At 37.9% G+C, this 14,052-nt stretch overlaps 2 protein-coding genes across 2 annotated transcripts; one reads left to right on the forward strand and one right to left on the reverse strand.

The window, feature by feature from the left end:
• Positions 1-1,116: 1,116 nt before the first annotated feature.
• Positions 1,117-3,290, reverse strand: pigh (phosphatidylinositol glycan anchor biosynthesis class H). The gene is made up of 4 exons (XM_015380669.1): positions 2,904-3,290; positions 2,330-2,539; positions 1,547-1,630; positions 1,117-1,439 (listed from the first exon to the last, which is right to left on the reverse strand). Exons 1-4 carry the CDS (start codon positions 3,078-3,080, stop codon positions 1,365-1,367), a joined length of 546 nt encoding a protein of 181 aa, XP_015236155.1. The 5' UTR covers positions 3,081-3,290; the 3' UTR covers positions 1,117-1,364.
• A 1,001-nt stretch (positions 3,291-4,291) lies between these two features.
• Positions 4,292-12,661, forward strand: zfyve1 (zinc finger, FYVE domain containing 1). Its single transcript, XM_015380668.1, has 13 exons — positions 4,292-4,481; positions 7,226-7,706; positions 7,797-8,040; positions 8,132-8,392; positions 8,491-8,705; positions 8,778-8,884; positions 9,881-9,989; positions 10,075-10,172; positions 10,306-10,423; positions 10,548-10,718; positions 10,848-11,028; positions 12,000-12,113; positions 12,231-12,661. The coding sequence occupies exons 2-13, from the start codon at positions 7,233-7,235 to the stop codon at positions 12,461-12,463; spliced, it is 2,325 nt and encodes a 774-aa protein (XP_015236154.1). The 5' UTR covers positions 4,292-4,481; positions 7,226-7,232; the 3' UTR covers positions 12,464-12,661.
• The last annotated feature ends 1,391 nt before the right edge of the window (positions 12,662-14,052 follow it).

The raw sequence follows: 14,052 nt of genomic DNA on the forward strand, positions 1-14,052 counted from the left end.
TGTGACCAATAAAAAAATAGATTGCTGTTAATACTAATTCAGCTTCTGCTGAGGGTTCTACCTGTTAAAAGGAAGTTTTCTTTACTTATGTCACCACATGTATGGTCAGAATGAGGGACTGGTGCAAAGTCAGCAGCTTAATGCAGTCAAATGTGCAACAAGCTCGGTAAGCTGGAAGGAAAGCTGCCATAGGATGAGACTTATACTATTTCTTTCTGAGGATTTTATTTTGCAACAATGTTTGAATTGAATTATCAGAGACCGACTTTGGATCTGCCTATAGGATTTAATTGAATTGGGACTTAGACTTTGTCTAAGTTTAAGAAAATATTAGCAACTTTGCTTTAAAAAAATCTTGTTCTAAGGGTATATTACCTGAAAAATATAATGGACACAACTAAAGAAAGGGGGTAAAGTATTTAGAGACATTCATAGGGATTCAAATGCTCTACTGGCCAGAATACAGCACCATGTCATCAAACAATTTACTGAACATCTGTATATTCCTTCTGCAACCAAAATGGCTCTAATTATCACTGCTCACAGTGCAACTGCAATTTGAGGTAACACAATTTAAAAAAAGCAACAATTGCTTACAAAAGGCAAGAAAGGAAGTCATGGGAAAACGTGGCCAACCGCCACCAAGATGAGTATTTTTATTGCTTTTTAATTTAATTTCCCTAAAAGAAGGCCCCAAATTATTCAGACTCCTGTCAGATTTACGTTAAACTTAATTTCTCAAGTCGGCTTCTTCTGAATGGGGAAAAGAATTTATGGGAAGCCCAACTAGAATTGTTGACATTTTCATTGCATTTCTGAATTACATATAAATGGGTCCTAGACAGATTTATTTTAATTCTTGTGCCAAGGTTTAACTAAAATAAGTTGCATTTACATCCTGGGTGCCCTTGGATGTGTCCTTGTAACAATCACATGATGCAGTTATGCCCCCTACTGACAAACACAAGTATTGCTTTAGAAAAAGAAAAACACAAGAGATGTGTTAATTTCCAAAAAGTCTTTTTTTAAAGAGCCAAAATGCTAAAAACAAAAACAAACAAACAAACAAAAAAAAAACAACAACAAAAAAACAGTAAAGACCACAAGTCAGTTTTTTAATGTAGTTAATATAAATATAAGTGTTTTAATTTCAAAGTATGTCTACAGTTATGGCTTTACAGTTATTTTTTTTAATCTCAAAACATATTTTAATAGGAAACTACCTTTATAACAAGCTCAAATATTCAAACTACTTCATAGGAATAAATAACATCTTTCTTGTTTCATGCATGATTTTTTTTTTATATTACAAAAAATACTACATATAAATCACTGAATATCCATGAATGTTAAACACTTGAAGGTCATTTGCACGTAGACAGAATCTCCTGACAGCTCTTGTAAATTTTCACTAAGCAGTTGAGCCTGGGCTTGGAGCTCTGAAAGATAAGAATCAAACACGAACATTGTTTTTAGAGGACTGATACAGAACAGTGATTTAAAATAAGCTCTACTTGATGCATTGACATCCAGGATTTTAACTCACCTGAAACAAGGTGACAACACTCGACACTCCATGGGGTTCTGAGGGGTCCCTCAACAGCACACACAAGTAGTAGATGATCTGGTGCTGAAATAAAAGCACAAACAACCAATTGGTTCTACAGCTAAAGCTTGGACCCATTTGGTTCATGCATCACAGTGCAACATAGCCCCCAAACAGCAACACATCTTTTGCTGGATTGACTCAAAGTTCAAACCTGCAAGCAGCTGTGCACAAATGAATGCCAGTGAGCAGCTATGTTGTGTTATTGGAGTTAGACTTCAGAAGATTCTTCAAGTTACAGATTTAGGGCTGCAACTAATGATAATTTTTCAATTCAATTAATGTGTCAATTGTTCTTTCGATTATTCTATAATAATCGGACAGCCAAAGGTTCCTTAAAGAAGATTTTTTTTACTGAATTAAAACAGGTGAAACTACAATGTTTCCACTTGAGGAGTTCTGTAAAGAGCATATTGACAGACAAAACATTTTTTTTCTATTTTGTAAATGTAAAATGTTTACATATTTCTTTTACAATCTTGGTAAAATTATTGATCTGAGTGGATCGCTCTGTCAGCTAAAGGCATGTTGTAAAGTCTCTATACTCCAGTTAAAATTAAATTTATTACTAAATTTGTTGAAGATTATTCCAATAATTGATTCATCACGATTAATCCAATTAGTTGTATCACATAATTTTTCTGTATTCTGATACACACTAAATCCTTAATTTAAAGTGATGGTACTTCACTTTTTCCACAATCACTTCATGCACTTACGCACCAAGTAAACGGCTTCATTGATGACAATATCTTTGATCTTGCTCATCTCGATGAAAGTGGTGACCTCGCGACCTGATGCATAGCTGGAAGACACCTGGATGCCCAAGGAGCCAATGACGAGAAGGGACTCATGGTCCACCTTCACAAAGTGGATGTGAAGCATCATTCCCACCAGGGTGATAAGTATAGCACTGGAGAGAACTGCAGTGTTCTAAAAGACAGGGGAGACAACCACATACAGGTAAATATGGGCAAAATAATAATAATTTAGGTTATTCTGAAAACTTACATGTATGTATCTTCTGATATTTACAGAATTCTAAGATTTAAAGACCTTGAATAACTGACATGCAAATGAGATAATTAAACAGTGTTAACCATTGGATTAGACAGAAATGACAAAAGGATAAATAATGCAGCAAAATCAGAAAAAAACACAAAACACTTTCAGATGTGGAACTTAATTTCCATATACCATACTTTAGGCTACAATAGAATGTAATATGCCCTTTGAATGTGTAAATATTACTTTTTTTTAAAGAGCTCGGGTCATAATTTAGTAATAACCGCCTTACCTGCGTGAAGAAGAACACAGTATAAGCAAAAAGCCACACAGAGCAGGTGTACACCATCACTTTACCGATGGATATCTTTGGGGTGCTAACAGTGAACTCCCTACAAAAGCTGGAGTGGCTCTGACAATCCAAGGATATCGGTTTGCCGCTAATATTACAGAAGGATTCGTCCTCCATTGCGAATGAAACAAAAAACGGAGTGCGCACCCAGCAAAAGCAAGCATTCAGTGAAAAAGCAGAGCTAACGTTAGCCGCGAGCTAACATTCAGAACCAAGGTTAACAACAAGCTATGCTAACTTAAGGTAAAAAAAAAAGCCTTAACGACAGGGGAAGGAAAAAGCTAACAGAATAATGTCAGTTGGTTTCTTTTAAAACTGAGAGGTAAATTCTTCATCTCATATAAAAAATACATATATATTTCAAAGAGAAGTGCAGCTGGCTGAAATGTTGGTGCCGAAATCAATCTCAACTGTTGCTGCAATGTTTTTCACACCAGAGCGTCCAGCTTCAACCGAAGGCGCCATAACATCCAGATATGGGCTTTATTTTGAAACATTTCATTTCTAACAGCAGCTATTAGCCTAGTTGAAACTTATATTCACACAAGATGAAATATGGGTATGTATAAGGGAAGTCAAACGTTATAGAGGAAGAAAATGTACAGGCCATTTGCAAATGGATGGGATACGTATGCCGTATTGTGAGTGGCAAGATAACTTTTCTCAAACAACGGCTGAACAAATAAATGTAATTTATTTTAATGGATTGTGTTTATGCTCCGTACTGATATCGCTTGTTGTGTTTTATTCTAAATTGCCGCTGTTCTTTAACTGCAAAAAAAATAATCTTAAAATGAATAAATATTTCTTAAAATAAGTGTATTTACCCTTCGATTGAGTAGGTAAATCAGCCAATATTCCAATGGAATCGGTATTTTTACTGATATGCACTTTAAATAAGAGACTGTAGTTTTTTCTTATTTTAGATCTAAACGGTCTTATTACATTTGCAAAGTATCTCGCCTGCTCTCAAGGGCTACAAAACGCTACTTATTTTAAGGAAAAACATGTGTTTTCTATTCTATTCCATCCTCGTCACTCTGCGCATCGGTGCACGCCGGTGTTTACCACAAACACACCGTAAAGCAGCTGTGAGGAGCAAAGGATTATGGGTAGGCTAAAATGAATTGTCATAAAGTTCTCAATACACCTTTTTAATCTATTGGTAGAGTTAAAGCAGATATAGATTTTTAAAATTCACAATACAATAGAATATGTTAATCAATCGCATTGAGCAGCTGAACTCGTGAAATAAAAAATAAATAAATAAACTCCATTACCCATCATGCACTTAGTTTTCCACTTTTGACCCTTGTGTTAAAAACAAGCCGATCAGCTGCAGCTTCTAGGGGGGCTGCTGATAAAACATAGCTTAGCTCTGCCGACAGCAGGTAAATGTGGCGGTAGGCAGGATGGTCCTCGGCTGACAGGGGCAGTTTTAGCCCGAGTCCAGACAGCGTCTATAACCTGGAAACCCTCCGTCAGTTGGAGCTGTTAGCTCAGCGGAGTGAAGTGAAGGTAGGCTGCTTGTTTCTTTGTGTTGAGGCGGCTGTTAGCTAACGGCTGTTTATTATTGAGCTAGAGGACCTTTTGACACTCAGCACCATCTGGTGATTAACTTCGCATCCTAATGTTACCTAACAGATTTTTTTATTCTATGGCATTGTTTTCAATTTTGTTTCCTAGTATTTCTTTTACTTCAGACTGAGCAATTTTTTTTTATCATTAACAGGATGCTAGAAGATAGAATTTACTTTGTTTGTTAGTTTTTGACAATCAGTAATGTTTGAGAACCAAATGATTCATGATAGATTATTATAAACTTATCCTGAAATTAGAAATTAGCTTTGCACACAGAGATTCTTTATTGCAAAATACCTCAAGCTCATTCAGATTGATAGATAACAAATGAATAAAATAGAATAGAATTCAACTTTATTTTCTTTACAGTGTCACAAATATAGAGCAACGAAATCACCTCGCAGCATTTCACCCATCCTCTTGGGGAGCAGTGGGCTGCCATTGTGTGGCGCCCAGGGAGCAGTGTGACTTTAAGGGTCTTTCTCAGGCCCTTAACCCCATGCTCAATGCCCTAACCACTAGGCCACCACTCCCCTAAGTGAATATCAACTTATTTGTTATCCATTTTATCATTCATTTTGACCAAATTCCAGCTGCTTTGGAAAAGTTTCCCCACAGTATGATGCTGCCATCAACATGTTTTGGTCTGAGGTGCAGTATTTTCTGCCTTAACATAGATTTCTGTGGGTCCAAATTATATTTTTTTCCTTCAAATATGGCTTTTTAAATGCTTTTGCCTCCATGAAAGCCAGATCTATCTGGAATACACAACTAATAACTGTGCTTTTCACAGATCTGCTTCTCAGATTAATTATTAAACAGTCCAGCGTGAGTTTCTCAAAGCCCGGGGTATTTTTCCAGACTTTAACCAAGCTTTAAAGTTCTTCACAACATTTTCACTCGCTTGTTTGTCTTATTTTTATTTTCCTCTTCATGACCAAGTCTGTTGGCTGAGATTCATCTGTACTTGTGTTTTTCTATTGGATTCAACTCCTGGGTTAAATCCTTTTACTGATAAAGGATTATAATGATTGATTTCATTATATTTATGGTTATCAAAGTAAAAGGGTCCACATTTTCAGATTTTAGAGGTAAATCATATATAAACTCCATAAATTTAACAGTTTTGTATTAATACTCCTGCTGCATGCCGTATGTCCTTTATAGGGCTGCAACTAACGGTTATTTTGCAAATAGAATCGATTAATGATCAAATCACAGAATCCTTAAAGAAGATTTTTTTTTATAAAATTAAACAAGGTGAAACTAAAACATTTTCAATTGAGTCACTAGGCTGCACAGATATTTTTGGGGGCAGGTGCTCAGGCTCTAAAAAGGGCACCTTCTACGTCACTTGGAGCTGCAAACAGCCATGAACTTAAGGCTCTGAGTTATCAGGTGCAGGAAACAGATTACACTGTACAAAACTTTACCTTCTACTTATAATAAACATTACATTTTACATGTAATGGCTATTATAAGTCTTTAAATGTGTGAGGATCCCATTTCTTCTACAGTCTCTCTTCTGGAAAGTAGTGAATTTAGGATGTCTCCATCCCCTGGATAAATATCTTTTATAAATATTTGTCACTTGCTCAAAGTTTGTCAGGCAGGTTTTCCAAGGTACAAAGAAATAGAGGAAGTCTAATACAAAGCCCAGGATTCCAGATTATCTAAGTTTATTTTCTGTTTTGAGTGGGTATATATATGACAATTTGAGGACGAACTTAAATTTATATTTAAGATATGAAAAAACTCCCACTCTATTATCCTATTTCAATTGCATAATATTTAATAATCTTATTTAAGGTTACCAATTTTTTTAAATTGTGATCATTTGGCCTTATGTTTGCTTTTATATGAAATGTTTAACAGACAAAAGGTAACATGTGTTGTGTAGTTGTCATAAAAAGACGAGTCGAATCGATGTCATGTTATCTGTTTGACTCATGTATTTCTAGATTTGCTGTAAAAACAGCAAATCAATAATAACATCCATGAGATGCTTTAAATTACATTTTTTTCCGTTTTAAACTGTTCCTTGGCGCCTTGTAGAGGCCATTAAAGACGATATGCTATAAAGTAACCGGTTGGTGAAGGAGGTAAATGCTCTTGTTTGGTTAGCTGGCCCTTCACCAGGGCAAGGCTCTATTGAAATGCTGCTACACGTCTCGTGGAGTTAAGTTACAAAAATCTAGACTTTTGGTTTGATAGGCTTTTAAATTTATAATTTGTATTTCGGGCCAAAGGCTAAAAACAGTAAAAAAAAACAAAAAACAATTTCAGGAAGGCACTTTTTTTGTCTAGAGAGGAAAAGGGCAGGAGCTCCAGCACCACCTAGTGTCTATCTGTGGATGTCCCTGACTTGAGGAGTTCTGGATAGAGTGTATTGACAGACAAAAAAAAAAAATTTTTTTTTCTTAAATGCAAAATGTTTAAATATATTTTTACAATTTTTATATAATTACTGCCCTAATTAGATTGCTCTGTGAGCTAAAGGCATGTTTTAGAGTCTCCACACTCCAGTTGACGATTAATCGATTAATAAATTAGTTTACGATTATTTCAATAATCGATTAATCCCTATTTTACTGTTTTGCTTCAGCCGTTCATTTTTTTTAAACTTACATAATTCAGCTTCCCAGTTGCTCAATTCCTTTGGAAATGATCTGACTTTTCAGGTGTACCATGAGTGGCCAGAGTCCAGCCGTGGATAAAGGAATGAACACTATCCTGGTCTGCCAGGAGAGCTACGCCTGTGGAGGCTCAGACGAGGCCGCGTTTGAATGCGATGAATGCAGCAGCTTGCAGTGTGCCCGCTGTGAACTGGAGCTCCACCGGCAGGAGCGCATGAGGAATCATGACCGGGTTCGGATCACAGCGGGTCACGTTCCCTTCTGCGACTCCTGTAAAGGCAACAACAGCTGCGCTGTCAGACTCAGAGCAGTGGTGCGTTGCCAGGGCTGTAAGATCAACTTGTGTTTGGACTGCCAGAAACGCACCCACGGTGGAGTAAACAAGAGGAAGCACCCTCTGACGCCTTATCCCCCCGCCAAGGCTCCTCAGGACAGTGGTGTAACTGACGGGGAGATGGAGATCTTCAAACTGAAGCTTGAGAAGGTGTGCAGCTTCCTGTTGGTTGACGAGAGGGAGGAAATGCAGGTAACATCCACTAAAATTGATCAGACTTTAAGCAGCAGCTTCATCTTTAAATCATGTTTTCATTTAAAGTGATATAATTCGGATTCTTAGGTGAACAATGAGGAGGACTTTGTCAGCAGACTGGGCTGCAGCCCAGATGAACTGCTCAAGGTGGTCTCCATATTTGGCAACACTGGGGAGGGAAAATCTTACACCCTGAACCACACTTTCTTCCTTGGGAGAGAAGTATTTAAGACATCCCCTACACAGGAGTCCTGCACCGTGGGTGTTTGGGCAGCTTTGGACCCCATTCATAGAGTTGTAGTCCTTGACACAGAGGGATTGCTCGGGGCTGGTATGGCATAAAATAATTATTTGCTTGGTTATTTACTCAGTTCACCCTTTTAAATGACCTTTAGTAACCGCTTTTTTTTCTCTCTAATCAGGAGCTAATCAAGGTCAGCGGACCAGACTGCTCCTAAAGGTCCTAGCTATCTCTGATGTGGTTATCTACAGAACCCATGCAGACCGTCTCCATGATGATCTCTTTAAGTTCCTTGGAGACGCATCAGACGCCTACCTAAAACACTTTTCTAGGGAGCTGAAGGTAACCACGGCCCGCTGTGGTCTGGATGTTCCCTTGTCCACACTGGGTCCTGCGGTGATCATTTTCCATGAGACCGTCCACACCAAGCTTCTGGGATCAGGTATCCTATCAACTGGTTTGGATTTAAATCAAATCCTTTATTAGTATTCGAGCTACCTAAATTAAGCCGTTCTTCTCTCTACATCTGTCCATATTTAGACAAACCCTCTGAATCTGCTGAGCGTCTGCTCCAGGACCGTTTCAGGAAACTGGGGCTTTTCCCCGAGGCTTTCAGCTCCATCCAGTACCGCGGGACTCGCACCTACAACCCTCCCACAGACTTCAGTGGTTTGCTGCGCAGCCTGGAGCAGCAGCTGGATAACAACAACACCCGATCACCGCGCTCTGCAACCGTTGTCTTCAAGGCTCTTCAGGTGTTGATGCTAGTCATAGATCCTCCATATTTGTCTCTTGAATTCTTAACCTAACCCGCTGCTTTTGTTCAGGCCTTGAGTGAGCGTTTCTGTGGGGAGATTCCAGATGAGCAAATGACCAGTAACTCCTTTTTCCCAGATGAGTACTTCACCTGCTCCAGCATATGCCTCAGCTGTGGGTACGTAGCCTCTAACAGGAAGTTACTCCTTGTATGTGACCTTAATTAGAAATAAATGATTCAATCTCCAAACATTTCTCAACCTACAGATCAGTGCAAAGCTTTTTATTGATTTTCTTCTAACCTTTTCAAGTCTTATGCTTCAGCTGTAAACTTTATTGTGATTTATTTTGTTTTTATGTGCTAGACTGACACAAAGTTGTGCATACCGGTAATTGTGAGGCAGGAAAAAAACCCCAAACCAATAATTTGCTTTTGTTTTAGTGTCATTATCCCCTGAAAGGTGAACCTCTACCTCACTCCTATGACTTCTGCAGCCTCTACCTGCTTTTCTTCCAGTATTTAGCCCCACATGTCTTCTCAGAAACTCTGACTAGCTTCCCTGTTCCTGCTGAAGAAAAGCAGGGGTCTATAACCTTTAAAATTAAAGAGCTATTTATTACATCAGCTTCTAATAAAACACTACTTATTATTTTTGGTAAATATAGAGGCAGTTGGAAATCTGTTGCCATTTTAAACAAACAATTTATTTGTATTATTAGGTTTTAAAACAAGCTAAAACATATATTGTTTTATGGAAAGGAGCCCTGGACTTTCTTCTAAAGTACATTATTTTATGTTTAAAAAAATAATTATTATTTACAAGCTAATGGAAAAGAAACCTAAAAACATATTTATGGTGTTTTTAATGTAACTCTACTGTGGAATTTATATTGAAGTTTTCTGCTAAAAACTGCTAAAGCTTCTAAGACTGGTGTTTACTATCATACGATATTCATAACCATTATTTTTAGTCACTATTAAGAGCTAATGTGGAAGGTCCAAAGAGTTCCTGCCAGACTGTTATATTATAATAAGATGACTTTATTTAGGAGTATCAGAGTTGGTGGGGAATTGAATGCAAATCTAAAAAAGCAATACTTTTTTGGTATCTGAACTTTTGTAAATTACAGAAAACTAAAAAGTGTTGAATATAAACTTGGTTTCTTTTTGCAGATCAGGTTGCAAGAGAAGCATGAATCACCTAAAAGAGGGAGTCGACCACGAAGCCAAACATCGCTGCCGCTACTCTGCGCAATCAGACAACCGCATCTACACTTGCAAGGCAAGTAAAGTAGAGCAGAAGAGCAGTTTAGTTTTAAATGTAATTGTTTTTTTAAGGTGATTAATGTCTGTTTGGACTCACTCAGGCCTGCTATGAAGGGGGGAAGGAAGTGATAGTGGTTCCCAAAACGACGGCGTCTTCTGACTCACCGTGGTTTGGCTTGGCTATCTACGCCTGGTCGGGGTGAGTCGCAGAGGACTTTGTTCGGAAAAAGATGAAGTTCTTTCACAGATTAATTCAAAAAAATAAATAAATAAAAAATAGAAAAAGGAGATTTTTAATCTTTCCTGGTACTGAAACTAATGTATTTCTTCAGATATGTAATCGAGTGTCCGAACTGTGGAGTGATCTACAGAAGTAGACAGTACTGGTATGGAAACCAGGATCCAGTGGAAACTGTGGTGAGGACGGAGATCCAGCACATCTGGCCTGGGGTAAGATCTGCGCTCAGTGAGCCAGGAGGGGGGCGGGCAGGTTTTAAAAGCAGTAGTTTGGAAGAGTTAAAAAGTCCTTCTCTTCTGTGATTCTCCATCTTTGTACCTTTTTTCTGCTTTTTAGTCTGATGGCTTTTTGAAAGACAACAACAATGCTGCTCAAAGGCTGTTGGATGGAGTCAAATTCATTTCTCAGTCTGTGTCTGAACTCAGCGTCAAACCGGCCAAAGCGGTCACCTCCTGGCTGACCGACCAGATCGCTCCCTCCTACTGGAAACCCAACTCTCTGATCTTGGTAAGCAGATATAAATGATTACTGTGGCTTTTCTTTAAGAACACATGGTATAAACTTACAGGAATAACTGAAATGTATTGGTTCCCCTTTATTTGTTTTATACTTATTTATTTGCTTTATATATGCAAGAACTGCCATAAATGTGGGGAAGAGTTTCAGCCCAATGACACGAAGCACCACTGCCGTGCCTGCGGAGAGGGTTTCTGCGACGCCTGCTCCTCCAAAACCCGGCCGGTCCCGGAGAGGGGCTGGGGGCTGGCGCCAGTCCGCGTCTGCGATGCCTGCTTTCAAAACAGAGGGATCTCAACTGGTAAGAAATAATAGACCCTCCAACATGGACTGTATAACAAACTGATTTAATGATATTTAAATGCAATAAAAAGGTGGAACGGCTTAGAATCTAATGGTTGTTTGACCCTTTTTTTTTTTTCTTAACTACATTCCTGGCAGAACTGACATAGTCCAGGGAAATGGTGTCAGAGATGTGCTGTCTATCTTTAAATAACAAGCATTGGAATCAGGCTTTTCGTTATCTGCTGGGTGATTGGCGCCACCTGTAGACTGGGTTTAGTATTTCCCTTGTTTCCAGACACTGTTATTCCTTGGAAAAATCTGCACTGCACCTAAATTACATGTAAATACATATATATCTATATAAAACATACATTAAAGTCTAAACTGAGCTCAGTAACTGGACTTCATTATGTTTTATTAATTAATAAATGCACCATTGCACTGCATTACATTGCAAACTACATCATTTACCTACTTAAATTAAGGGTAAATACATAATTTAAGAAATTTTTACTTATTTCTAGATCGTTTTTTCAGTGCTGAACAATGAAGAGGAAATTAGAAATAATTCCCTCAGTTGAGCACTGTTTTTGCAGTTTTTATACATTGTTTATTGTATTTAATGTGACAATAGTTAAACATTTTTATGAATATAGAAACGTATCACAATAAGGATCAATGGTGTGATAAAGGCGTACCCTTACTCTAAATATATAGGAATTTGACCTTGTGTGGGTGGTAAAAAACCCAGCATGAATTCCACTTTGAGTACCAATTACTTTATGTAGAGTCATGGATATGCTTTTACCATTTCATTGTTCCATCTGAAACGCAGGAAAAGGTTTAAAGATATTAAAAACTGAAGATCACTATGGAAATAATGCCAACACTGATTGTATGTGAACTTGACTGGAAAAAAGGAAATCATTGTGCTAACAGACAGCAGTTTTTTAGCGTGTTGTGTGATTGGTTATCCTCTGCTTTCAGAGCTACTTGATGCTGCCTTAGAGGAAGAAGGAGGTACCCTGATAGCAAGAAAGGTTGGAGAGGCGGTTCAAAACACTTTGGGTGCCGTAGTTGGTGCCATTGACATACCTTTAGGTAAGTGGTACATCTGCCTTTACTATAAGGTCAAAGGTTTCATCCAATTAAATTAGTGCAAATTTAATTATATTTTTTAAATAGCTACTTATTCAAAAAGGATTTTTTTTTTTCTAGGTTTAGTAAAAGACGCTGCTCGTCCTGCATACTGGGTCCCAGACCAGGAAATCGAGTTCTGCTGCGAGTGTCGCAGGGAGTTCACTCCACGTCTGTCCATCCACCACTGCCGCGCCTGTGGCAAGGGCGTCTGCGACGACTGCTCCCAGGAGCGCCGCCCCGTGCCGTCCCGTGGCTGGGACCACCCGGTGCGGGTCTGTAATGGCTGTGTCCAGAAATCTGGGGAACTCTAGCAGGACACCTAGCTGGACTGATTAAATGGCACAAGACCTCCCAAGAACACTAGAGGCTAGAACCTCATACCGTCCTTGAAGCTGCGGGAAAACAAACCAGTCTAACACTTTGATCGGTTTCATCAGACTGACTTCTATATGCCTAAAATTCACACAGTGAATACCTGTTAAAATAGACTTGACTTGAATATTAGGATGGGGGCAGAATTCAGGCTGCTCTTATTGTAGCTCTCTAGTAACCCCCATCACTGTAGATTTAGGCTCCTCAACCCTTTGACAATCACGTCCTGTATGACATTCTCATACTTTTAGCACCTTTTAGTGTAGTTTGGGGCCATTTGTTTATAGAATTTAAGCAAAACTTAAACTGTAGTTGCCATATGCCTGCAAAAAAGTTCTTCCAGCTCCTCGAAGTTTCCCGTTACCCTTATGCCAGCTCTTCTGCCTCCTTCATGGCTGACGGGTAATTCTGTTGCACCAAGATGCATTCCAAACATTAAAACCTAATAGCTATATAAAATATATTATAAATAACTGTATTATTCAGTGGTATACACTCAAGTGGCCCTTTACACTTTTAAAAGAAAGATATAAAAACATATACATGAAAAAGTCTTACTAGAATGGTGACATTTTTAAATGGACTCCTTTTTATCTTAAAAACTAGAATATAAACACAGGGTTTAACCAGTAAATAAAAACCTATTTGAGGCTGGCTCCTCAAACTGAGAGACATGGGAGCTTTTAGTGAGCAGTGTTTGCATGTGTTGCAGATGGAATCATTCAATGAATAATTCTGTCTTAATGTTTTTTTGGTTTTTCACAGGATATCTGGTAATTGAGTTTTAAATGTATGGATTGAGACATGACTGTATGGAAACTGGTTTGGTCATTAAGTCATCGGGTAAATTACAGACTTTATGACTTGAGTCAGTTCTTCTCTTATCATCAGGTGATGTGACATGGAACCAGTCATCGACTTGTGTTCATGTAGTTCTCATTTATTATGTATTAAAATGGCAGAAACACTTCTCATTTAGAAGAACTGGTGGTCATGTTTATATTTCCATTGAAGCAGGTTCATCACTCTTAATAATCAGATGAGCTGAAACATCTTTACAGAAAGCACTTGAAGAACTTCTTTATTTTGTAAAACAAAACGATCCCCTGAGGTTTAAAGGTCACCTAGATGGTCTTTCTGGTCCAGGTGCTTCCAAGGAAGTTGGAACATGTATTTTCTTTTTTTTTTTTGTCCTGAAAAATCAAAACATTCTAAAAGACACTGAGATTAGAATTTATAAGGATGTAAAAGTTATTATTATACAATCATCAAACCTTTACTTCGAACTAAGAAAATCAAAACATTTCATTTATTTTCTATTTTATGTAGAACTTAAGATTTTTTTTTCACCATGTAAACACAAATTTTGAAACAATTTACTTTGGCCTATTGTAACAGACCAACACCAAGTAGCAGATAAGTTTTAAATTCTTTAAAAAATATAATCAGAAAAGTGGGACATGCAAACTCTTCTATTTTGATAAACCTGAATGAAATAATCTGGAGTGGACGAGAGGTAAACCTGGAG

This window comes from Cyprinodon variegatus, unplaced genomic scaffold, assembly GCF_000732505.1.
Source record: "Cyprinodon variegatus isolate N-32 unplaced genomic scaffold, C_variegatus-1.0 Scaffold219, whole genome shotgun sequence".
Classification (NCBI taxonomy): Eukaryota; Metazoa; Chordata; class Actinopteri; order Cyprinodontiformes; family Cyprinodontidae; genus Cyprinodon; species Cyprinodon variegatus.

What these genes read in the sequence shown, in the direction of transcription:
- pigh (XM_015380669.1), bottom strand. Translation starts at nt 3,080, where the DNA reads ATGGAGGACGAATCCTTCTGTAATATTAGCGGCAAACCGATATCCTTG. An exon ending in CTGTGTTCTTCTTCACGCAG is followed by an intron (nt 2,540 to 2,903) that starts GTAAGGCGGTTA and finishes CCTGTCTTTTAG; the next exon opens with AACACTGCAGTTCTCTCCAG. An exon ending in TCAATGAAGCCGTTTACTTG is followed by an intron (nt 1,631 to 2,329) that starts GTGCGTAAGTGC and finishes CTTTTATTTCAG; the next exon opens with CACCAGATCATCTACTACTT.
- zfyve1 (XM_015380668.1), top strand. Translation starts at nt 7,233, where the DNA reads ATGAGTGGCCAGAGTCCAGCCGTGGATAAAGGAATGAACACTATCCTG. An exon ending in AGAGGGATTGCTCGGGGCTG is followed by an intron (nt 8,041 to 8,131) that starts GTATGGCATAAA and finishes CTCTCTAATCAG; the next exon opens with GAGCTAATCAAGGTCAGCGG. An exon ending in TCCAGCACATCTGGCCTGGG is followed by an intron (nt 10,424 to 10,547) that starts GTAAGATCTGCG and finishes TCTGCTTTTTAG; the next exon opens with TCTGATGGCTTTTTGAAAGA.